The sequence below is a fragment of the Fundulus heteroclitus genome, chromosome 8 (genome assembly GCF_011125445.2).
Source record: "Fundulus heteroclitus isolate FHET01 chromosome 8, MU-UCD_Fhet_4.1, whole genome shotgun sequence".
Lineage (NCBI taxonomy): Eukaryota > Metazoa > Chordata > Actinopteri > Cyprinodontiformes > Fundulidae > Fundulus > Fundulus heteroclitus.
Window position 1 is genome coordinate 5,075,564 of NC_046368.1, and position 25,137 is coordinate 5,100,700.

Below are 25,137 nucleotides of genomic sequence, written 5' to 3' on the forward strand. Positions count from 1 at the left end.
AGCCTTCCTCATGCTTGCATAGGACAAACATGGTCATAACAGAACTTTTTTTGTATTAAGAATCCCTTTTCATTGGTCTGATGTCATTTTCTATGGTTGTTGTAACAGTGGAAGCAGTTTGGGATGTTGAGATGTAAAGAAATTGAAGCAGCAGGACCTGTTCGGGAATCACTCGGCTCAGTAGGTTGTAAACAGGACAGAGTCGGGGTGAAGCTGTCACATCCAAGTTCTGCTGCCTCGCTCCCTGTCTCATTTTTTTTTTTTTTTTTGTGTGTACCGTGAGAGAGGGGATGTGATGCGGAGGCCATTTTTAGCCTCAACAGAGACGAGGATGAAGCCTGAAAGGCCCCGTGCAGCGATGCTACCGTCAAACCTTCCTGACAGCAAAGGTTCTGCAGCTTACTCGTGCAGCAACGCCTCGTGACTGTCAACAGACATGCATGTCATTACAGCCTCTAAACACGGGTAAACATGGCGCACAGGCCGAGACGCCTAGCAGCTGAAGGGGAAAACTGCCTCTAACCGCAAAGAAAACAGGACAGAAAAGTTAGATTTGAGCGCATTTCCCCCGATTTCCAGTGATGAGGAGTTATTTAAAGGTACATAGCCATGTTATTTGACTTTTTTAAATTTATACGTCAAAGTTTTTATAAAAGATTATCACGTCCCGCTGGCGTATTAGTTGTTATATTGGTGTTTAATGGTTTTGTTTTTGCTGAATTTGTTAGTAAATAAAGCCTTTCGTGTTTATTTACGATTTTAACAGAACGGCTAGCTAACGGCTATTAGCATCTACCGGTGAAACAATGAAGAAAGGTCCAAGATCCAGTTAAAAAAAACATAAATAAATATGATTCCTGGAGGTAAAAGCCTGTTAAGTCTCTGGGAATCAGTCAGAAAGTTGGTGTTGAAGCAGACGCTAAACCTGCCGAGGCTCAGATGTGATGCAGAGTTGACTGACGTGAGTAAATGTTCTGATATGAGGCTCATAGAGTTGCTGTAGATCGTTTATTTAATTAATAACGTTTGTCTTTATCACGCCGAGCTGCTGCTTTACTATGAGGCATTGCAGAGGGTCAGGCTCAGTCTGGCATTAATTAATTTTGATTTATTAATTAAGCAAACGGGCATTATGGTAGTTCTGTGATACTGTCACTAGATGGCGCCACACCTGTTTATATCTGGTTATTGTAACTGATGAGGTGGTTCTTTTAAGACTCAGAAAGGATCATCAAAACATTATCTGGATGGAGGCTTGGTGTATATAGCTTTATCTTATCATGATCAAATGGTTTTTGGTCTTTTTTTTTAAGCATGTAGCGTGGCTATGTACCTTTAAACCCTCTGAAGGTCCAGAAAAAAATGATCTCTCACAAATATCATGTATCAACTTATGCTTTCAGATTTTCTTTTTTAAGACGATTCTTAACTTCAGACCTCACCGTGCAAAATAAATTTTCACTTGTTGCTGCCGTGGTCTGTATTTAAATGAAAACATATTTTTATAGATTTGTAAGAGGATGAAGACGCTTTTGTCTGCTGATGTTAGAATTTGCTTTAAAGTAACAATATTTTTATATTAACATTAATTTTACACTAGCTCATGCTAACATCAGTTTCAGCATAAATATGCTAATCTTAGCATTAGCATGTAAATCAGCTTTAATCTCCAATTTGCTTCATACAACAAGGAAATTCACTCTGGTTTCACTTTGCTCTCAATCAAGAACATTTGTTCAAATATACATAAAATGGAAATCTAAATATTTTACGTAGTGGTGGGTTCTGTTCCATGTTCTCTCCATCTGTGGATGATGGTTCTCACTGTGGTTCTCATGAGTCCAAACCCTTATAAGTGGATCTGGAACTTTTTCCAGGCTGACTTATCGGGGATTTTGTTTCTAAACTTTTCTTCAGATCAGGCGATACGCTACTTTTTGAGATCTTTAATTTAACTTCATGTTGACAGATTCTATATGGGTCATAATCAGGTCAGGATGTTCTTAGTAAAGCCTAAAAAATACATTTAATTCATGATTTAAAAAGGAAGTAACTACTTTTTACAAAGGGCCATGGATGTTTAAAAAATAAATTTTTGCATTTGCTCATGATTTTTTGGTTTTGTTGGATTTTAAATTCGTTTGATGATCTGAAGCATTTAAATGTGATTGATCCATAAGGGAAGGGGGTAAATACTTATTTATGGTGCTATGCTTTCATGGCAAGTTGAATTTAGATGCACGGTTCCTTTAAATATTAAGGGTTACCAAATCATGCAGCGGCTGCTGCGATGACAGCAGTTTGATGTATTTTTCAGCTCTAATCTAGATGAATCTGCATTGTGGTTTTTAGTTACTACAGTGGAAAAAGTTCATTTATGTTTGAGGGTTTATATTTGGGGGAAATGTTCAAAGCAAGCAGGTAGATCAGTGAATAACTCAGCCTCTGTTATTATTGGAGACAAACACCGACTGACTGATCTCCATCTGTAGCGTTTGGGGACCAAACCTATTGACTGGTAGGTTGCAGATTTCTGTGCACGTTGCAAACAACCGAGCATATTAATAATAACGTTAATAACGATGCTGCTTCCTGCCGGAGCCCAACGCACGGCAGCCATTTAAATGCAAATGAGAAGCGCCACCAACAAACTGACCTGAACCGGAAACAACAAGTTCTGACTGCATGAAGCTCGCCGTCACAGAGATAATCATCTCAGGGCGATTATTCCCCGGTCTGCGTGGAATAATAAAGGTAAAAGCAATGAGATCCAGCAGAGGAAAATGTAAAGAACGGGCATCTGTCTTCCATTTGTACTCATTTATACACACCCGAACGGACGCACAATGGTATCAGTGATGCTGCACCTAATAACTTCCACTCAGCATTCAAATGGAAATCAGCTCCATCGTTCATAAACATCTGCCGCGTGTGCGTTTGTGTTGGAGACGGCGGCGTTCGGTGAAGGACATCCACACGCAGACACACATGCAGTCCAGCACACCGAGCAGACATTTCTTAAGCGGCTTTTTAAATCTGCACTTAAACCGCCGGCTGAAACTATTAGTCATTAAGTAGAAACACACACAGGGAGAGACGCACACGCAGGCAGGGAGCGTATCGTTCACTCAGCGCACACGATGTCTCAAAGGGTTAATGGGCTGTAAAGCTGCTATCGCTCAGATGTGAAGGACTAACGTTGCTGTTGCTCACCATTACTGCCTGTGTTCAGCATAATGTCTCTTCTTTCTGTAAGGCGCAAACATCCTGAGAGCTAAAGTGCTGCCGCTCTGATAACATTTACTGACACGAGGTGGAGGAGAGACACGCTTTAGTCTGTTCCGCTTAACGCACAGAACTGTGGAAGAACATCATCTGGGTCTCTACCTCTGTGATGGGTTCTGACTGAATGGAAAAGTGACCCTAATGGTTTAGCCCAGCACACCATTTCATAATGTTTGAGCTCTGGACTTTGACTAGGCCGGTTTGGGCAAAGCTGCAGCTTCAGACAGCTGGCCTCACATATGGCTCTAAAATACTTTATACAGTTTATGGTCCACAGAACAAGTTTGAAGCACTTGTGCTGTGTTTACCTCTCACCATTAAACACCAAAAGCTTTACAGACTGATCAAAGTTCACAGTTCCTTACCTGAGATGACTGTTTTTAAACCAAAACCAGAAGAACAAATATAAAACTATCATAACATAAAGATGAAATCGTTAAAAAAAATTACACAAATCAGGAAAAACTCAGGATAAAATCACGATTAAAACTCAAGACGTACGCAACATAAAATCAGTACAAATATGGATAAAAATCAGAGTAAAATTAGGACGAAACCGGAGGTAGGGTAAAAGTTATAACACATCTGGAAGCTCCAGAGCAGCAAACTAATACAGCCTTTGCTTTCATGGAGCTGCTGAAACTGATCCAAACCAGAACCAGAAGTTCTGGTTTCCTTCTGGATAATTTTCACCTAAACTAGTGCACTCTCACAAACTCCCACAGGTGCTGGGTCCCAGGTATTAAATGTTCACTTATATACAGAAAGCTTATAATTTATTTATTTATTTTCTTTTACTTTCTTTTTTTAGGTATCACATTACACATGTCAGCTTAAATAATAATACATATGATTTAGCAATGGTATCTAGGTGTTATTCGATTGTATCTGTTGCTTTATGTCTGTTGGTTGTGCTGTTCTTTTTGTGTCTCTTTCCAGGTGATGGAGCAGACAAAGAAGGTTTTATCATTCTCTCCCTTTTATCTCTTCTTTCTTTCACCTCTTCTCTTTCTTTTTTTTCTCTTCTTGTTCTTCCTTTATTCTCCCATTGTAGTGTCCATATAATTTGAAATTCTCCCTGCAGGAATCACAATAAAGCTATTTACACGCACAAATCAAGCGGAGCATTATGGCGAAAGCTGTTTGCTCCACTTGTGAAAGCAAAATCTGTCGAGCTCTATTTGGCATTAAGATATCAATTTTTATTGCCACGTTGCTAGACAGGACACTGGGAAGAAAAAAAAACCCAGAACCAGAACCAGCTTTATCCACCAAGCACACAAACAAGGACGTGGGCTTCGGTTTCCAATTTGCTCTCTCATTAATTATAAATATATTTGGGAAAGAAAAACCTACGTGTGTTTTTACTGATGAGGAAAATATGGTTTGATTTATGCTTATAAGCCCGGTGGATCGGTTCCGTTCAGAGTCCATCAGAGGACAAACTGCCTCAGTGGCATCTGGTTGTAGCGAACAGCGCTCGGTAGCGCCGCCCTGGAGGTAGGACTTGTTGAGAATTAAAAATATATCTTAGTTGGGGTTACTGAGGAAAGCAGAGTTGGGTCTGTCCATTCCTGCTCCAGCGTAAGATAAACATGGAGTTTTATTGTCCTGAGGGGGTGGTCAGAAGGAGAGGGGGTCAGTCATCCTCCCACTGAGCCATGCAGGAGGAGTTTAAAGTTGATAAAAGGAATGTCTTGGTAAAACTTACTTCAGACAGACAAACAGACTTCACGACCGCGCGGTGAAAGATCTCGATTGGTAATGTAACTCTGTCTCCATATTTAATTTCTATGAATTAAATATGTATTTAAACCGTTCTACCTCTGATCAATGATTCCTTATTTTATTGTCAAATCTTAAACCAGGGTAAAAATGGGCCTTTAGTAGCGAAGCAGGATTAGGCCAATAATACACAAATCACAGACTCTAAACGGTTTGTGTCCAGGATGTCTGCAGAGATGTTAGCCGCCCTTATCCTGACCCGGGACCCAGAGAAGGTCAGCCATGATGATCCTCTGCAGACCTGATTGTTGCAGTTTGGACCGGTCCGGTTCTGTGGATGAGGGCAGACTGAATGATGGCGGCAGAGAAGACGACCAGCAGCTCCTGGGGCAGGTTGGACTTCCAGAGCTGCTGCAGGAGGTCCAGGGATGGTGGTGGAGAGCCAGAGGGAAAGTCCCACAGCTCCAAAGACAGAGAGAGAGCAGGGCGCCGACCACTTTGGGCCGGTGCTGGCCGGACAGGGATGAGAAAAAAGTGCCACGCCACGACCCAGTAAGAGTCCTAATGAAAAACAGCAGGACGCTCAGTCAGACATGACTGAGACACGTCCAGCTGCTGTTAGAATAATGGGAAAGCGGCGCACATCTGAGAGGAGATTAATATAAATACGAGTAGAAAATCAAAATCGCATTAAGTTGTTCAGCATGAAGGTGAAGCAGGAGTTTCACCTTTTAAGATGATTGTCCCACAGTTTCAACATGGATGTTTAATACAATAATCCAACATGTCTGTAAGAGCCTAAAGTCCCACTTCTCTGATCCTCCTCTGACCCGATGCGACAAGAACCGAGCAAAATGTCCTTTCAGCTCACGACCAGGACGTTTCTAATCACACAGAGAGCCAGCATGGACAGAATAGACGATACAACCTCACAGCAAGGCATTAAGACAGTTAACATCATCAAGGTTGTGCTTTACACCTAGCCGGACTTAGAGGTGACACACAGGTCCACATCCCAAAACGGGAAATACAAGCGAACATGGCATTCAGTGAAGCCAGATGTGTGTTGATTTTCAAAAGTTAGGAAAAAAGGCAATAAGGAAACTGGTGCTGGTCTAAACTAGGCGGGAAGAGGACCCAAGTTCTTCAGTTCACAGGACAGAGAGGATGTTCCTACAGCACAACCATCCCAGATTAACTGGGTGTGGAACAGATCAGACATGCTAACGTTTAGGGGCAGAGCAGTGAATTGCTGCATGACGATTCCTCTCAGACGTTCGGTTTCACTGCATAATCAGACTTTAAAGTGTTACCCACCCCCATGTAAAAGCAAAAACTAGCCACTCAGACGAAATAAAAAAAAAAGTTCCACCAAAGTGGGCGGGGGCTGCGTTCAGTGTGGGGGAAAGCAGCAGCTAGCTTGATTTGCCATATTGAATCATGGAGAGTGAGCAGAGTTACGCTGGTAGTTACGCCACGGTTCGGTCTTCTGAGGTGGAGGTTTTTCACCCCCCCCCCCCCCCCCCCCGTCACCGGAGGTTGAGGGAGGCTTTGTCGAGCCCAGCGGGTCAGAATCTCATCAGTTAGAGCCGCTGGCTGAAGGCGCTGACTCAGCGATGCCCGAAGCCGGTGCTGCAGAGGCAGTGGAGGCGGGTTTCAGGACGAGGCAGCAGCTGTCAGCCTCTATGGCAAGACGTTTACCATTTAATCGCTAATCTGAATATGAATCACTTAAATCTGCAACATAATTTTGCCAACTCAAACTTATTCAAACTATCTGTACATTTTGAAGAGTCAAAACTCTAATTACAGATAGTTTTGACTGGTAAGATCCAAACAATTTTTACCATTCATGTGTCGTTTGTCATCATAGACATCTGTAATTTAGTTTTGAATGGTCCAAATCACATTAGCTATGTCTTAAATGAAAATTCATCCTGTTAGTAATGACACTAATAGTGACATTATGACAAGTCAATATGACGTTATAGATATCTACAACGGCAATTCCGAATTGTTAAACTTACTGATTAAATGTTAAAGATTCTTGCCATATCCCCACAGTGGCAGAGCTAGTGATGTCAGTTTCTCAAAATGACATCACAAAAACCTTTGAACCAATAGCAATACGGATTCGAAATACGGAAATTAAATACAAGGCCACCATTTAACCCCAGGAGGGCGCCACACTCACGATTTTAGACATAAAAGCAGGATTTCAACAAATATGCACTCATTTGTCAAAAATAATGACCAGGATATGTAGACAGTAATATAAGACAACCATGTGAACAGTTTATTGTAAAAAAAATAATCGATTTGGGGGGGAAAGTTACCCTTTAATCATAGATCGACTTTCTCATAAGCATTCAAAGGCCCAGTGTTATTCATTGTTATTGTGCTGGTGACACATAACTATACAAAAGGAACTATTCAAATTCATAAAAAGGATTTCCTACCATCACATCCCTCTCCCTGATGATCTGTAGGGTAACACAGATCAACAGATAAAACTTGGGAAGGTGTGAAGAAACCACACTGATTGCTGCAAACTTTTACCATATTTTTCGGACTATAAGTTGCAAAAATGCATCTCAAAGAGAAAAAATACATATGTATAAGTCATACTGGACTATACGCATTTATTTAGAATTTTATTTCACACAATCTAAAACTAAAAACTGACATTTAATCTGGTAAACCAACTAGTGACTCTTCCTCATCGGTGGGAATATTAGATTATACATGAGACCCCTGACCCAGTATTTGATGTTTAAAACAAAGTGAACCTTTTACATGCATATTTGTATATTTCATCACCTAATTGATCATTTCAGCATTTCCTAACCTGCAGGAATCACATATGCCTTAAGTCCTTTAGGCATATGTGGCGGGTGTAATTATAAATGACCTGAATCAGACCTTTCTAACATTTACTGGTTATCAGTCATAGTCTGAACAACAGCTTTGCTATTTGCTCATTTCTTGCTCAGATGCGGCTCGCAGCAGAAGCTCTGACCTCCAGCTGGGCGTCTTTAATGGACAACAGTTGTGGTCGCAGTGACAAGATGACACAGTAGATATGTATACAGTCTAATTAGCTCAGCGTGGGCCTCCCTCCCTGCAGCGCTGACCCCATTTCTTCAGAACTGCATCACAACAGACCAGACCAGACCAGATTAGGGGATTCAAGCCGAGACACCTGAGGGAAACGTCACAGGTGACGAGCAGGTGGCTCTAGAAGAAACTTTTAAAAAGACGTAAAAACAAACTTAAAGGATCTTTTGGTCTTTGAAAGTAAAATTCATAAAAGGAGATAAAGGGAACTGCTCCAAGGCAAATGTTGGGACAGAACGAGACGACAACAGATGGTAAAAAAATAAACAGATGCCTGCGACAAGCCGCTCTGTTTTTATTTTCTTCAGAGGAAAGTTCAGGGAAAGCGTTCCAGCTCAGGTGCAACAGTTCAGCCCCGAGCACAGTAAGATGGAGAGTAAACAGCAAGCAGGCCGCTCCTTTCAGAGTGAAGACCCCCCCACACCCTTTGTAGCTCGACTGAGTTACAATCCTGGATTAACAACTTTGACAGACTGGTTGGTTTAGCAGCTTTTATCGATGCTGCATTAAAAAAATCTGCAGTAAAGCAAATTATTAAAAAAGGGAAGCGGCTCCAGACTGCTGCTGTAGATTGTTGCAGACTGCAAGCCTGGCCAGACTGGCTGATTTATGCTTTCTACGCGAAGGCGGGACTAGCGGGGTCAGCGTCATCAGGTTAGAACCAATCGGATAACTACGGAAATGATGCAAAACGCTGTTTATTTTCTTCTATTTGCCGTCTGTGAAACAGGTCATCGAGCAAACTCTCAAATGAACACATTTTCGCCGCTTTTTCTAAAACAAATCTGAGGAAACTCACAGGCACTTTCCTGATCTTCCAACGCACCAAGCAACGGAAATCTCTGCATGTACCTTGACTGTTATGGTAGCAGAAAGGTGCTGCTGCATTATGGGTAATTCTGCCGCTTAAAGAGTTTTGGAGCCTTACCCGACTGATTTGCAACATATTAAACGCTTTTAATGTAGTCGACCAGAGCCTGCAGCGACGTAATCGGCCGTCTGTGGCCTGTAAGAGTTTAGGCTGAATGCAGACATGCACTGGATGGTTCTGCTGGTTCTAAAGCCTGGATGTCTGGTTCTAAAACTGAAGACAGAGAGGAGCATGAGTTTAATCATGTAGAAATGTACGTGCTGTTAGATCCTGTCTCTTGCATCTCTACCAGAGATGTTAAAGCCATCAACAAAGTTCTGGGCTCCTTATGTCCCATTTCTGGACCCTCTTCCTAATTAATGGGTTTATCTCGGTCAGTTGGTCTGAACTGCAAAAATAGAACTAAAAATAAGTAAAATGTTCTAAAAATTTGTGTATTTTTCCTTGATTTGAACAGGTAAATAAGATGATCTGCCAATAGAATAAGATTTTTGCACTTAAAATAGGAACAACTCATCTCCATCAACTTATTTCAAGTGCAGTATGTCTAATTATCTTATTTTAGGGGTCAAAATACTCATTCCATTGGCAGATAATATTATTTACCTGCTCAAATCTAGGACAAAAACACAAATTTTAAGAACATTTTACTTATTTTTAGATCCGGTTTTGCAGTGTGAACAAATCTTCAGAGCGAGGCAGAGCGAGTCTGGAAAGAACTTTCCAGAACTTTGACCCGAAAACATGGTGGACATTTGAAGACTTCGTATAAAAGTAACTTCTGCACTGCAAAGCGGGAACTAAAAGTGAGTAAAATGTTCTGCAAATGAGTTTATTTTTCTTTCATTTGAGCCGGTAAATAAGATTATTTGCCAATGAAATAAAATTTTTGCACTTAAAAACAGAAACAATTCATCTCCATCATCTTATTTCGAGTGCAGGGTGTCTAATTATCTTATTTTAAGGGTAAAAAATACTCATTCTGTTGGCAAATAGTCTTATTTAGCTGCTCAAATACCGGAAAAATACTCTCATTTCAAGAAGATTCTACTTACTTTGAGTTCCCTTTTTGCAGTGTGCAGCAACCGGAGCTGTTGAATTGATCTACCTGTAAAGTATGTGAGCGTCTCATGCTTCACCGTATGGATGAAGGTGCAGGAGAACAACCCCGCCCTACGTAGGTGCAGCATACATACAGCCAGAGATATTCAGGAATACACAATCTCATTGCTTCCCTCGGCGGCATCATCGGACTCCTTTCTGTGCCAAAACAAGCTGAGCAGAAACTTTTTAAGGTCCTAAATTAAATCCAGCAGACGTCTCAGCTTTCTAACTTGTTTTGCGCTTCGGCTCCGGGGATTCTGCTTCCTGTTATCACCCCAGGATACTTAACGTTAAATTAAAGTTATCTCTGTGTGGGAAACCGTTTCCGGGACTCTTTTTTTTTTTGTGCTTTCATCCAATTTGGAGCCGCAGAGGAACGTTGGCTCCACAGATTTCAGAGCGAGGAGCAACTTTTAGCTGAAGACTGACAGAATAAAAACGGCTGCCGGAGACTTCGGGGCGCATAACTCTTGGTTTTGTTTCAGTGAAGACGCCCGTCGTCCTCCAGGAGCTCAGTGACATAACATAACATAAAATAACATCTTTGTGACATTAAAAGGTTGCTTTAATCAGCTTAACGTATGGGAGTAAAGGAAAACTGATACCTAAGGGCAACTGTTTCATTATTTAACGGAAAAAATACCACATATGTTTAAAGGGGAAGTCCGGTCAACAAGGAAAAATCAGGGTATCATTAGCTATAACTAAAACTAATACGTTTGTGGTTATTTAATTAACTTATCTTTAATCAATAAGAAAATAAAAACATAAATTGTCGTCTGGATCACTGTGTATGGGGGCTGACATTACTGCCCATATTTGGGCAGTAAGATGCGTCTGACATCACATCCTGCGACGTGGAAAAGCGGAAGCGGCGACCGCATTTCTCCGCTCTTTCTAAGCAAAGTCAATAGGAGCCGTTCTACACAGCTGCGATCATCAACAATTTTTTTGGATTTCCAGAGGACTTCACCACTGACATTCCCAAGAGCTATTGCTGAAGCAACAATGCTCACGTACATGGCCATTGGATGTTCCAACACAACTGGTAAAAGTGGAAAAAACATTGCTTATTTCAACTTCCCGATTCATGAGCCACCGGGCTCGTTGCTGGATTGCCAACTTGAACAAAGCGGATTTGCCATCTAACTTCTGGCCAGAGAGAAAACACGTCATATGCAGCGACTATTTTGAAGAAGAATGTTTTGAACATGACATGAGAGCGAGGATTTTCGGTAAGTTATTTTTTAATTTAGAATTTTTAATTTAGAATTTGCGGGGATGGTTACCGACCAGAGGGGCAGGTGGTCATTATACAATAATGACCACCTGCCCTATTTACTAGGGGGCAAATATAACTCAAGTCACTTCAACTGACCCTGGTGATAGATATTCACACATTATCACCATAAACCTTTAATTTGTCCTGCAACTTCTCTCATCCTGACCCCTTTAGTTTCACGTCTTCATAAAGCGGCCAGCAGGTGGTAGGCGGGTCCATCTGCACGTCTGGCGCCACCGGGGGGGTAAACGCCGCTGCTCCATGACTACGCTGTCCAACTTTCCCCCCATCTCCATCCGGAGAGGAGTGCTGACGGCAGCATGGGGGGGGGTGGAGGGGGGAAAACGGAGGAAAAGAGGCGATGCTGACTCAGTTTCTCTCAGATTTCATTAAGCCTCCTAACAGGAAACAGCTAATGAGGCGGGCTGCGCTCATTATTACGGCAAAGAACACACATTTGTTATCCTAATCATGCAATCATGGTCAGCGCCCTGTGGAGTCAGAGCGCACACATCTCCATACATCACCGTCACTGTGGTGATCTCCAGCATCCAAACATCTCCGTTTGGGGGGGGGGAACAAAGGGTAATGGGGCACGGGCGTCTCTCAGCCATTCTTCAGCTGCTAATCATATTCCCAACGTAAACACGCAGACAAAGTGTGCAAATGGAGCCTGTTAGCGAACCCGTCACATGTTTTCAATTTGCAGCCGGAGATAAAAGACGGAGCGAGCTGGAGGCTCGACTCGATAACATCAACGTCAGTTTAAGAGCTCGCCCTCTTCGCTCTGATATGTCAAATTAAAACAATATTTAAATGAAGGGAATCACACAGGGAGTCTGTTTATCATAAACCCAGAGGGATGACTGCAGCGTCCCCTTTTCTCTCCGGTTCTCCTCCTAACTTTCACAGTTTCTTTCTTGTCTTTAAAGGGAACACGGCTGTAAGAGGATAATTCCCCTTTTTTCTGTGCTTAAGAGGATAAATTCGGCCGTTTGAAGACGCTGGTAACAGAGATATTTCCCCGGGTGAGCGGCTCAGTTTAAATCGTGTTGTTTTCGCAGCATTTCAGATGTTTAAAGTAATTAGGGTTTCATTTAATGCCGCGTTTTGTTTTGCTTTTCTCGCTTCAGAACAACAGAGGAAGCTCAGCTTAATGTGTGTTAGACACCAGACTGTGTTTCCACAAAGTGTCACTGAAAGGTTTAAAAGCAACAGAAAGAGTCGACACGGATTAAAGAAACACAGGAAAAAAAATAGAAGTCCAAAACCAGCATCTGACCCACAAAGGTTTATTAGTTGAGTTTAATATAAATCAATAATTACCAAATACCCACCAACAAACTCCAGACCCGGATTTAATCGGCAAGTTGATTCATACAACCAGGAAATTGACACATTTAGTAGAAAAACACAAAAAAAAGGAAAATAGAAATCATTTTCTTATAAATATGTATGTATACAAGTTTCTAAAAAAAAAAGGAAGACCTGGCTGGGTCGGTATCAATAGGCCCGGTGCCAATCTGGGTCCTCTGGCTGCTGACTGCTCATCAGTTAGCAGCTGGTTTTAGTAAACAGCGCTCTGCAGCGCCACCCGGAGGTAAAAGTCTGAACAGGTTGTGTCCAGGATGTGTGGGGTCTGCAGAGATGTTAGCTGCCCATTTCCTGAGCCCAGATCTGTGCAGGTTCTGGATAGAGGGACGGTCAGCCCAGATGATCCTCCCTGCAGACCTGATTGGTCGATGCAGTTTGGACCTAACCTGGCCTGCAAAATGAATTCTCTTGTTTGTGTGTTCACATGGAAATCTGTCTTCACTCCGCCCTCAGCTGTTTGTGTACGAACCAATCACATTGCAGTTTTGAGGTTTAAGGCGGGACATACCGGTGCGACCAAAGCAAGAGCGGTTGAGCCCACAGGCAAACCAAGACAAACATGGCAGCGCGGGAGGACGTAGCTGCTACAACGATTTTATCTTTGAAAGCAAGAAGTGCCTTGACTAGCTTACCTTCTTTGGGTTCCTCATGACATCTGCTGCTTAAGTTTTAATCTGATACCGTGATTGGCTAAAACCTACCAGGCGGGCACTAGGTGTCGCTTCGCCCAATCAGCTCGTAGAGTTCAGCTGAAATTTCCCCCGAACAGATTCAAATGGGGCAGAACCAGTTTGATAATGGGCAGAACCAGAGTGCCACACATTATCAACCTGGCTGGCCGGGTTAGTTTGGACCGATCCTGCCAGAAAAACACGTGCAACCCTTTTTATCGGCAAATCAAACAGAGATGCTAGCTTACGCTACAAGCTAATGCTACGACACTGATGTGTGACGCCAACGTAGAACGGTCAGTAAAGCTCCTGGATCTGCAACAGTGAAGCAAGAAAGCTACTGAACGACATAAGCTAACGCTGTTTAAATATTAGCTTCACCAACCCGGACGGCCTGATGACCTAGCGGTTCTGTCAGTCTGAGCTCCCCTGTCAGGATAAGCCTCCGCGCCGTTCTGCTACGCTATGAATTAATGCGTAAAACATTTTAATCCGCTGATGGCTCATTTGGATAATAAATAGTGAAGCAACAAAACAAAATATAGATTTTTTTGTTTGGCTGCAGCGCTATTGGAGGCTAATGTCGCTAATAGTAACAGGTTCTGGTGGCGCCTGAGTGAAGCTGAGAAACTAGGAACCCTAACCTGCTGCAGTCGTTGATCAGTGAAGGAAATATTCAGCAAATTCAGAAAAAACAAAAAGAGCTGCTGCTAAATACATTAGCATGGACTAAAACACAACTTATTGTAGTTTATAACGATCCTCTATTCACCCCTCAGTTGTAACTTTTAATCCTGTCATCAGCAAATTAACACACACTGCAAGAAGGGAACTAAAAGAGAGTAAAGTTTTCTTAAAATTAGTGTATTTTTCCTTGATTTGAGCAGCTAAATAAGAGTATTTGTCAATAGCCTGAGGATTTCTACCTCTAAAATAAGATAATTAGACATCTTGCATTTGAAATAAGATGATGGAGATGACTAGTCGTTATTTTAAGTGCAAAAATCTTATTCCATTGTCAAATAGTCTGATTTACCAGCTCAAATCGATGAAAAATAAACCCATTTCAAAAGGATTTTACCTACTTTTAGTTCCCTTTTTGCAGTGCACAGCATCGCACTAAAAATAAGCTATCAAGAAATCTATAAGAAATCAACTGCATGAATCAAAGGTTCATCCTTCAATAGATGATATTATTTACGTTATCTGGTCTACAGTTTGACCAGGAAGTGACATTTAAAACGATAAATTTCTCTAAAAGAGGGCTGAATCGTCCCCTACTGGTTGGTTTTAATTAATAAAGTTAAAACGTTGCCATATTGTAATTTATCATGTTTTTGCTCCTATTTGGAAACAATTCTGTGCCTTCAGAAAAATGCTGCTGCGGTAACATAAATGGTATAGAGCAGGGGTGTCAAACATACGGCCCGCCGAACAATTTAGTCAGGCCCTGTGGCTAAATTTTTAATTTTTTTTAATCCAGTGTCCTGTCTGGCAATGTGGCAATAAGAATTATTGTCTTAATGCCAAAAAGAGCTCATCAGATTTGACTTTCACAAGGGGAGCAGTATTGCTTTTGCCATAGTGCTCCACTTGATTTATGAATGTGAATAGTTTAATTATGATTCATGCGGGGAATATCTCAAATGATATGGACACTACAATGGGAAAGTAGGAGAGGAAAGGAAGAACAAGAAGAAAGAAAAGGTGAAAGAAAGAGGAGATAAAAGGAAGAGAATGATAAAACAATTATTGAAAAAAAAACATGTACTTCGTTTAATTGAAAATATGCAGTTCCTATATTGTCCACGAGGGGCGCTGTGTTTTAATTAGCAGATTAAGCTTCAGGTGTGGAATAATTTAAATCATTTCTTAATTTTTATCTGTTTGATGTATTTTGTCATGTAGGACAGTGTTTTTAAGTTCCAAAAAATGTGAATAAATGTTTTTCAACATTGTATAATCACTGTGATCAGTTCTTATGCATAATGCACAAGTAAATGTTTAACTGAGTAAAAGTTTTGTTGAAATTGCACATAATTTTCTTAAAAACGCTGAGGTTATTCATAATATATTGTGTAAAAGTGAAATTAATTTAATATAAAAATCAACAACAAGTCTACTTTTATTAGTTCTATTTAATCTTGCAATGAGTTTACTCAGGTGGCCCTCTTGAGATCAGATTAAGCTGAATGCGGCCCCTCAACCAAAATGAGTTTGACACCCCTGGTATAGAGTATTCATTCTTCTTAGTTTCGGTGTTGAGTTTGAAATCTTAGAGCCCAAACAGGCCGGTTTCACACCGATGTGTGGCTCAGATCTGAACGATTTCAATCATCCATCATTGCTTCTCCTAATTATTTGGCTGCAGGTTTGGTTGGGAACTTTTTTGTGTTTGACTAAATTCATTAAAGTCGTTTATTCCGATGGACGGATGGATCAGAAGTGTCTTCCTCCATTTAAGAGTCCGTTTCTGTAAACGAGCGCCCCTCCTGCGATGCCTCCATCCTTTACGATCCCAGATGTCGTCTCCTCCCGTTCTCTGTGATGTTTGCCGGCCGGCGTGAGCGCAGCACGTGAAAAAAACACAGAGGCTAACGTGGGACGGCGAGACAAAGACACGGCAGGACGGAGACGAGCGGAGACGGCGGCCCAGCTGGAAGGAGATTGAGCACCTGAAGGTTAATTTGCAGATTTGCTCCTGAGAGTCGAACAAACACCAGCTGCTTCTGTTTGATTTCAACTCTCCCAGCTCGCGGAGAATAAATACGGCCGTCTGTTTCATTACAGCGATCCAAATGGAAATCTGATGACGCTCCCAGGATTCGCCGTCCTGCGCCTTCATTACAGCCAGACAAACATCTCATTTCTAGCTCCAGTAAGACTTTGAGTTTCTGGAAGTGAAAGCGGAACAAGGTCACCGAACAAAGAGTTTCTGCAACGTGTGAAATTAGACCTAAATGTCATAAGGAATATGGATATAAAAGAGTATTTTTCTAATTGCAACATGAGGATTGATGTGCTGTTGCTTATAATTTTCATTTTCATTTGTGAAATTAAGCTCTTTAAACAGATTTCGAAGCTCCCGACTGCTTCTACACTGCAAAAAGAGAACTAAAAGGTAAGTAACATTTTCTGGAATTTTTCGTTGATTTGAGATAAATAAGACAATTTGTCAATGGAATAAGATTTATGCACTTAACACAAGATAAATTCATCTCCATCATCTTATTTCAAGTGCAGTTTATCAAATGATCTTTTCTTACGGGTAAAAATACTCATTCCATTGGCAGATCGTCTTATTTAGCTGCTCAAATTAAGAAAAAAATACTCTAATTTCATGAAGGTTTTACTTACTTTTAGTTTCCTGTTTGCAGTGATGCTGCGGGCCACAGCTGACTACAAGCTTCCCGCCATATCTCCACGTCCTCCAAGCTAATCCCTTCCATGATGAACAGAAATTTTGAGACCAATCTGGATTTTTTTCTGACCCACAAAGGGTCAGAATTATACATACAGGTGGGGATACATCCACTTAGGACCCCCACCGACCTGTGGAGACGCTGAAGGCTTCAGGCAGCACCCTCCTTGGTTGCTCCGTCCACCACAATGCAGCCCGCAGCATGATGCCGCCGCCACCGTGCTTTACAGTCGGGACGTGATCTTTAGGCTTACACCCCCATGTGCATTCAGTAGGCCCGTTTACTCTACACTTTTTAAACCGAGCCGAGCCGAGACCAGTCTGAGCTTGGATCAGTTAACCAAGCCAAGAAGACAGTTTACACACCACACTATCCCGGTTCCTTGGTTGCTCCTCGCCTCCTAGTGGCGATCTGCGGTACTACCGCTCTCTGGGATCGAAGGCAGGACCAAGCAAATCAAAACGGCGGCGCCCGTAACATTCAGGATGTTATGGTTAGACAGAGTCGGCTTTTGGGACGTGGATAAGACAAACTAACGTCCAATAAGGATTTACAGACGCAGGAAACAACAACAGACGCTGAGGTTCATCACACTGCTAAGCAGAATCATCACTGGAAATCGTGTGGCACGGTAAGGAAGCTAGTATTATTATGAATGTCTGAAATTTGTCTGAATGGAGTGTGAATCGGGACGTGCAGCCAGACACGCCGGAAAACCCGCGGACAGTCAGCTGACTGTAAGGGGATGATGCGGCCTGCTCATGCGCTCTTTATCAGAAAACCGCGATAAAAAAAAAAAAACAGTCTGAGACCTGCTCAGGAACTGGTCTGCAGTTAGCGCGGTCCGGTTCAGTCTGCTGACCATTTACACACAAGAGTTATCTCGGTTACCGAGCTCGCACTGGTCTCGGCTCGGTTAAAGAAGTGTAGTGTAAACGGGCCTAAAGACTCTAAGTTGGGGTTATGTGATGAAATTTTCCTGCTGCCGATCATGACCCAGAGCAGCTGATAGCTTCTCTATAGCAGCATAAAAGCAGCTTGTTTAACAGCTGTCAGCGGACTGACCGACACTCAGAACGATGGGAAGGTCCTTTAGGAGCCATTTCTAAACAACAGTAGATTCAAAGGTTCGAACCGTCGAAGTTACTCCGATGTTTTACCCACGTCTCCTTCAGACGGAAAAAGGAACTGCAGGATGTTGTTGTCATAAGTGAAGCCAGTCCCACATCACCATGAGATGGACGTCAGGAACAGATGAAGCTCCTGGAGCGGCCTCTCACTCAACAAGCAGGTTCTGCTTTATTTTCATGGAACAAGACCTGCAGACTGGCTTTTACATCTGGAAAAATGTCAAATATTCTTTTTATCGATATGATTTTCCATAAAAAGGTCTGTGGAGGTGCTGAGGTAAATGCTGCTGAACTCTCAGTCTTTAAAATGCATTCTTGCACAAACTCATTTCTGCACATACAAATGGTTTTTTAAAAATACTCACCTGTACACTGTGATCGCACACTGTCTCTTTGTCCTGTGCTGTTTACATTTAAATTGCTGTACTGTGAAATCACTGCTGCACTTTATTCTGTAATTTTATCCTGTAATTTACTTTATCCTGAAATCTACTGCAGTTCACTGTAATTTTCGAGCTGTATGCAAACGAAATAAAGTTGTCTAAGTCCTCGGCGCTGACGTCAGGCTCGGATCCATCGTCCTGCTGATCACAAGCGATCGGGCCAGAAATAAAACCCGCTTCCCGTCCTGCAGAACCGCAGGATGACGGAGGAGATGTTCCTAACATCCTAACCTCGTCATTTAGCGTTCCTCAACGTGGGACCAACAGAAAAAAACTGTTTCAGAACCATTCAGAACCACGAGTCTAATGTAAAACACTTTGAATGGTGTCAAACAGCCGTTTAAATTCCTTCTACCAACAAGCTTCTGTGAATTTAATTTGATGCTTTTCACCTTAATTAAATTAAACTAATTCATGTGTTCGGATTTTAAATTTGGTTTGTACCAGATGTTTTTCTTTCTTTATTTGTGAATCTTGTTTTCCAGAATTAAATGCATTTCTGAACAGATTCTAATGTTATATTTAAAAAAAAACATACTTATTTGACCGTGTTAATTTATTTATTTTCTTGCATATATACTTTTATTTATTTCATTCAGAGCAAAAGTTGTTTATTTTAATTGTGCACACATTTGATCTAAATAATCTTTTTCTTTATTTCACTTATTTTAGATTTTAGCTGCATTTTGTGAAGTACTGAATCTAGAAGCTTTTCTCAGTTAATTTCTTCACCGACATGTTAATCTTTGTTTTTAATTCGGACCACATTTAGTGAATTTCTTCTTAAGTTTTCCTGTTTTAACTCGTTTTTATTTATTCTTTGTTCAAAAATTGATTCATTTAAGTTCCTCAGCCTCTTTTTTTGGCCTTCTCCTGTTTCTAAACCTTCAGATTCTGATTTGATCTTAATGGACTGCAAACGCAGGACTAAAAATAAGTAAAATTTTCTTGAAATTAGTGTATTTGTCCTTGATTTCAGCAGGTAAATAAGATTATTTGCCAATGGAAATAGTAATTTTACCCCTAAAATAAGATAATTAGATATAATGCACTTGAAATAAGATGATGGAGATGAGGTCTTCCTATTTTAAGTGCAAAAATCTTATTCCACACTGCAAAAATGGATCTAAAAATAAGTAAAATGTTCTTAAAGTTAGTGTATATGTCCTTGATTTGAGCAGGTTAATAAGATGATTTGCCAATGGAATAAGATTTTTGCACTTAAAATAGGAACAACTCATCTCCATCATCTTATTTCAAGTGCAGGATGTCTAATTATCTTATTTTAGGGGTTAAAATACTCATTCCATTGGCAGATAATCTTATTTACCTGCTCAAATAAAGGACGAATACACTAACTTTAAGAACATTTTACTTATTTTTAGGTCCATTTTTGCAGTGCATTGGCAGATTATCTTATTTACCTGCTCAAATAAATACAAATACACTAATTTCAAGAAGATTTTAGTTCTGTTTTTGCAGTGTGGACCCTCGGCCAGCTGATAGCCGTGCCCGGCCCGGCAGCGTTTTGTGTGTTTTATCTCTGCTATGGAGGCTAATGTCATTCCCCTTTTTCTCTGCTAAAAGCAACAACTTGTAGTTCGGCTCTTGGGTTGTTGATGGCTTTCTGGACCCGACCCGGTTCTGTTAAACAGAAATGCTTCCCGGTCAGCTGCTGCCGGCGTCAGGGAGCAGCTGGAACCTCTGCGGTGCAACCAGACAGTAAATCCAAACATTTCTTATTGATGAGAACCTGCTGAATTAAACACATCTCTTGGTTCTGGTTGTGACTCTGTGTCTGATCCAGTTTTATAACTTCTATTCATTTCATGTTTTCCAGTCAGGACTCCTAATCCCTGCAGGAGCTTAGGGAAGTGACACGGCATTATTCGGTTATTTTCATCTCCGGGCTCAGACCGCCTGCTGTTGCTCTCTTGGCCGACCTCGGCTCCGATCGGACTCTTTGTTCTTGTTGATAAAAGTATTTTATGGAGAGCGTCTCTGATGTTTGTGACTGTGTGCGGAGCAGAGCTCGGGTATTGCACGTTTCTTTTGCTCACCCTGGACGCTGAGTTCTGCCTGCGCGGTGATGTTCTGGTTCTTGTTGGAGGCCGTGCAGCTGTAAGAGCCCGAGTCGTCGTCGGTGACGGTCCTGATGATCAGATTGCTGCCCGCCAGCAGAGAGTACTTCTTGTTCCTGCAGAGAAAGAGGGCACAGATTAAATGTTTACTCTCACTGCGTGTTTAAAACTTAAAGAAAAAGCCGTTTTCACTGGTTAAAGTTACCGCAGATCTAAACCTGCAGAGATACACTGCAAAAACTAAACTAAAAATAAGTACATTTTCTTGAAATTAGTGTATTTGACCTTTATTTGAGCAGGTAAATAAGATGATTTGCCAATGGAATGAGTATTTTGCACTTAAAATAGGAACAAGTCATCTCTATCATCTTATTTCAAGTGCAGTATATCTAAATATCTTAGTTTAGGGGTCAAAACACTCACTCCATTGGCAGATAATCTTATTTAGCTGCTCAATTCAAGGAAAAATGCACTAATTTCAAGAAAATGTGACTTATTTTTAGCCCCGTTTTTGCAGTGTAAAAACCTGCCAGCTACACATGTTCTGAGCAGAACCTCTCTGCAGATTTTGTACAGTTACCCACTGAACAGATCAAAAACTGATCTAAAAGGAGCAAATCATATAAATCTAATAAAAATCAATATGGCTCACCTTTACACTGCAAAAAGGGAACTCAAAGTAAGTAAAATGTTCTTGAAATTTGTGCATTTTTCCTTGATTTCAGCAGGTAAATAAGACTATTTTCCAATGGAATAAGATTTTTGCACTTAAAATAAGGACAACTCATCTCCATCATCTTATTTCAAGTGCAGGATATCTAATTATCTTATTTTAGGGGTAAAAATACTCATTCCATTGGCAAATTGTCTCATTTAGTTGCTCAAATTAAGGAAAAATATACTCATTTCAAGAAAATTCTAGTAACCTTTAGTTCCCTTTTTGCAGTGTAAACCTTTACAATAAAATGTGGTCTATTAAATATTAGGTCTCTCCCTCCAAAGACTTTGTCAGTTAATGAATTGATTTCTGATTATCAGATTGATTTATTTCGTCTCACAGAAACCTGGCTACAAGAGGACTATGCACTGCAAAAACGGAGCTAAAAATAAGTAAAATGTTCTTAAAATTAGTGCATTTTTCCTTGATTTGAGCAGGTAAACAAGATGATCTGCCAATAGAATAAGATTTTTGCACTTAAAATAGGGACAATTCATCTCCATCATATTATTTCAAGTGCAGTATATCTAATTATCTTATTTTAGGGATAGAAATACTCATTCCATTGGCAGATAATCTTATTTATCTGCTCAAATCTATGACAAACACACTATTTCTGTGAACATTTTACTTATGTTTAGATCCGTTTTTGCAGTGTGTTAGTATAAATGAGTCAACTCCATTCCATTGGCAGATCATCTTAACTACCTGCTCAAATCAACGACATATACACTCATTTCAAGAAAACTTTGCTTATTTTTAGCTCCCTTTTTGCATCACAGAGACGGATCCATGCAGGGGACGCATTTCTCCTTTCGCGCAATCATTAATCAGGACGTCCGATAAGAACCGTCGACTTCTCCAGGAACGTTGTTCTGTCAAAAGAGAAGCGGAGATACCCACCAGCCCTGAATGATCTCCTCTCCTCTCCTCCACTGGATGCTGGGCGTCGGGTATCCCGAGGCAGAACATTCCAGCACGGCGTCTGTTCCCAGGAGAGCCGTCACTCTGGACGGACGCTGGAGGAACTGCAGGTTCCTGCTGAGCCCGGGTTCTGAAACGGAGGCAGAAGGAGGGTTGAGTCCCAGAACACCTGATTAATCCAGTATAGGATGCCAGATTTAAGTCTACGCCTTTCCTTAAAGTCTATTTATGTGTTTATTTAGGTATTTGTTCAAAGATTTTTTTCCCACTTGGTTCATTTATTGACTTTCATGTTTTTTAGTTAAACTTATTAATGTATGTAAATATTCTCCCTCTGTTAATTTGGCTGTTAAGCAATTTATTTCCCTTGATGTTAATGTATTTTTAAAAAAAAATATTGTTAGATTCATCAATCCATCATAAGCATCGAGCAGACTTTAGACTTTACTTTACTTTATGAGGTCCCCAAAGGGCAATTCATTTGCAGTAGCTAGTAATAACAGCAGCCATCCCATAATAACACAAACAACACAGACAATAGACGATACAGAAGATTAAGAAGCGACTTGCAAAGGTTAAAGGAGATCAATCTAAAACACACATTTGCAAAAGATAAAAGACAAGAGCTAAGACCTGAAGTAAAGATTAACGATAAAAGCTGAAGTTGAAGTTAGAATTAAAGATAAAGTGCAGCAATTAGATAGCGACCTTATATCAGGACCTGATTTAAGTCCTGACCCTGCAGTTTGTTTAAAAAGCCGATGACTGTAGGGACAAAAGAGTTTTTCAGTCTTTTAAAAACTTGTAGTTTTGGTAAAAAATTGATTGAAAAAAAGGGTTGAGTTTTAATTCAGTGATTATGTCTGTATCTAAATGACATAAGTCACTGAATCACATAAAATGGCCAGGGCTGCACTTAAAATATATGTTTTGAATTTGTTGATAATTATCGATATCGATCAATATGATTTCTATTTTATCAATATGCTTTTTTTCCCCATATCATCCAGCTCTAGGTGAGAGAGCAGTTATTTATGTTTATATATATATATATATATATATATATATATATATATATATATATATATATATATATATATATATATATATATAAAAACAAAGGTCAGCAGCAATCAAGACGTTTACTCCATTCGGTCCATCAAGTCTGCTTAAGTGATCAAGGTGAGCATATTTGAATATTCTGGAAGTAAATATGTCATTTTTGGCAGCTGACATAATTGTTAGCTGAACAGCCATTTGTCAGAATAAAAGTTAATTTTGGAAAACAACCTTAAAGCAGTTGTTAAACATACTTTCCATTAACTTTCCAGATTTCAGTATTAAAAAGGGCTTTTATTGGTCTGATGTAATATCCTGATCGTGTTTTCAATCGCTGTAAGTAGAAAGTCATAATTAGCAGAAATAAAGGCTTGAAAACAGCAGTCTCTGTAATTAATCTGTATAAAGGGTTTCACTTTGTGATGGAGTCACTGAGATAAATTTATTTTTTAATATTATTCTCACTGATTGAATAAAGGTGCCGGCTCATATGAGCACCAAGGTGGATTTTATTCCTTTTCATGATGAATGTGTGTTTTAATGAAAGAGCATCGCTGGAAAAGCCTCCTGCTACAAACAGCAGGAGGAAAGCCGTATGGCTGCTGGTCTTATTATTAAATCGTCTCCATGTCTGAAACATTAAAGAAAAAGATTCAGGATCCATCGGAGGAATAAAGTTCCTGAGATCATTTTTTCCCCCCTTATTTCCACATAGATTGCTGGAAAACGTCGGATCATACAGATGTTTGGATTATTTCCTGCGTCCCTGACGCGTGTCGCCCCTGTGAGGATAAACGCAGTCTTTGCTTTTCATGTTCGCCGCAGACACCAGCAGCTTACCGCTAACGTTTTTATGCACACGCAGAAAGCCGGACCGGGTTCTGTTCTGTTCTGCTTACTCAAAGGATCTTTTTTTTTTTTTCTGCTCCTGCATGAACATGAGGGGAGCTGCACCGAATCCAGGCTGGTTTTCTGCTACTCTGTCTGCATTCTGGAGGAGTCGGCAGAGATTATTTAAATGTATTGATGCATCAGAAAAAGCACACATTTAGTTGTAAAATCAGGTCCATTTGTTCCTGTCTACGCTCAGAGCAGAACCGCTCCGCTGGAAACACGGATCGCTGATTTCCTCCCAAACACCAACAACAAAACATCTGCTGATCGTTCCAGCTCTCCGCTCATTTCACACCTTTATGGTTCAGGTCGGAGACGGACGTTCTGGGTTTGACATCAAAACGACGGAACCAGGTGGTACCGGCTCTCAGAACGTGGCTTTAACGTCTTCATGGTCTGCTGCGAGGAAATGTGGCTTCATGACTAATAAACAATATCTACTAGCAGAAAGTCAGAGTTCTTGTTGGAATGCACCGATATCAGCATTTTGTGCCGATATCAATAACAGATATTTGCCAATATTGTATAAATTAACTACATTTTCCTACATTTTCATTAGCATGAAAAGGCATCCCCACCACTGGCATCCCTCCCCTGCTTCAGTCCCCCCCCCCCCCCTCACTGCATCAGAGTCACATGACCAAACAAAGACCACATGGCCAACCCTTCACCTCCCCCTCCTGGAAATAAGCATCAGTTGATAAAGTCAGCCCGGTTTTACATATCGGACCGATACTGCCATGTAAATTTTTTATTAAAAAGCTAATACCTATTTTAACGCGGATATATCGCCCATCTCTAGTTATTTTGGTGAATCAGGGCATCATAATCCAATCCAATCCACTTTATTTATATAGCACATTTAACAACAGACAAAGTTTCCAATGTGCTGTACATAACAAAAAAATAAAAATAAAAATAATCCAATTTAAAAAAAGGACACAAAGGACCACACAACTAAGCGCCGTTAAAAGCCAAAAAGTAAAAGTGGGTCTTAAGACGAGACTTATAACACAGGCAAAATATTACGTTAGCAT

General features: G+C 40.7%; 1 protein-coding gene across 1 annotated transcript in view; it reads right to left on the reverse strand.

Annotated features, from left to right (window-relative positions):
• The window catches only part of dcc (DCC netrin 1 receptor), a gene marked incomplete in the record, with an annotated part of 404,255 nt that overhangs the window by 168,766 nt on the left and 210,352 nt on the right, over positions 1–25,137 (reverse strand). The window contains 2 exon segments of the mRNA XM_036139981.1: positions 20,485–20,621; positions 22,127–22,277. Of these exon segments, the coding sequence (XP_035995874.1) occupies positions 20,485–20,621; positions 22,127–22,277 (288 nt within the window).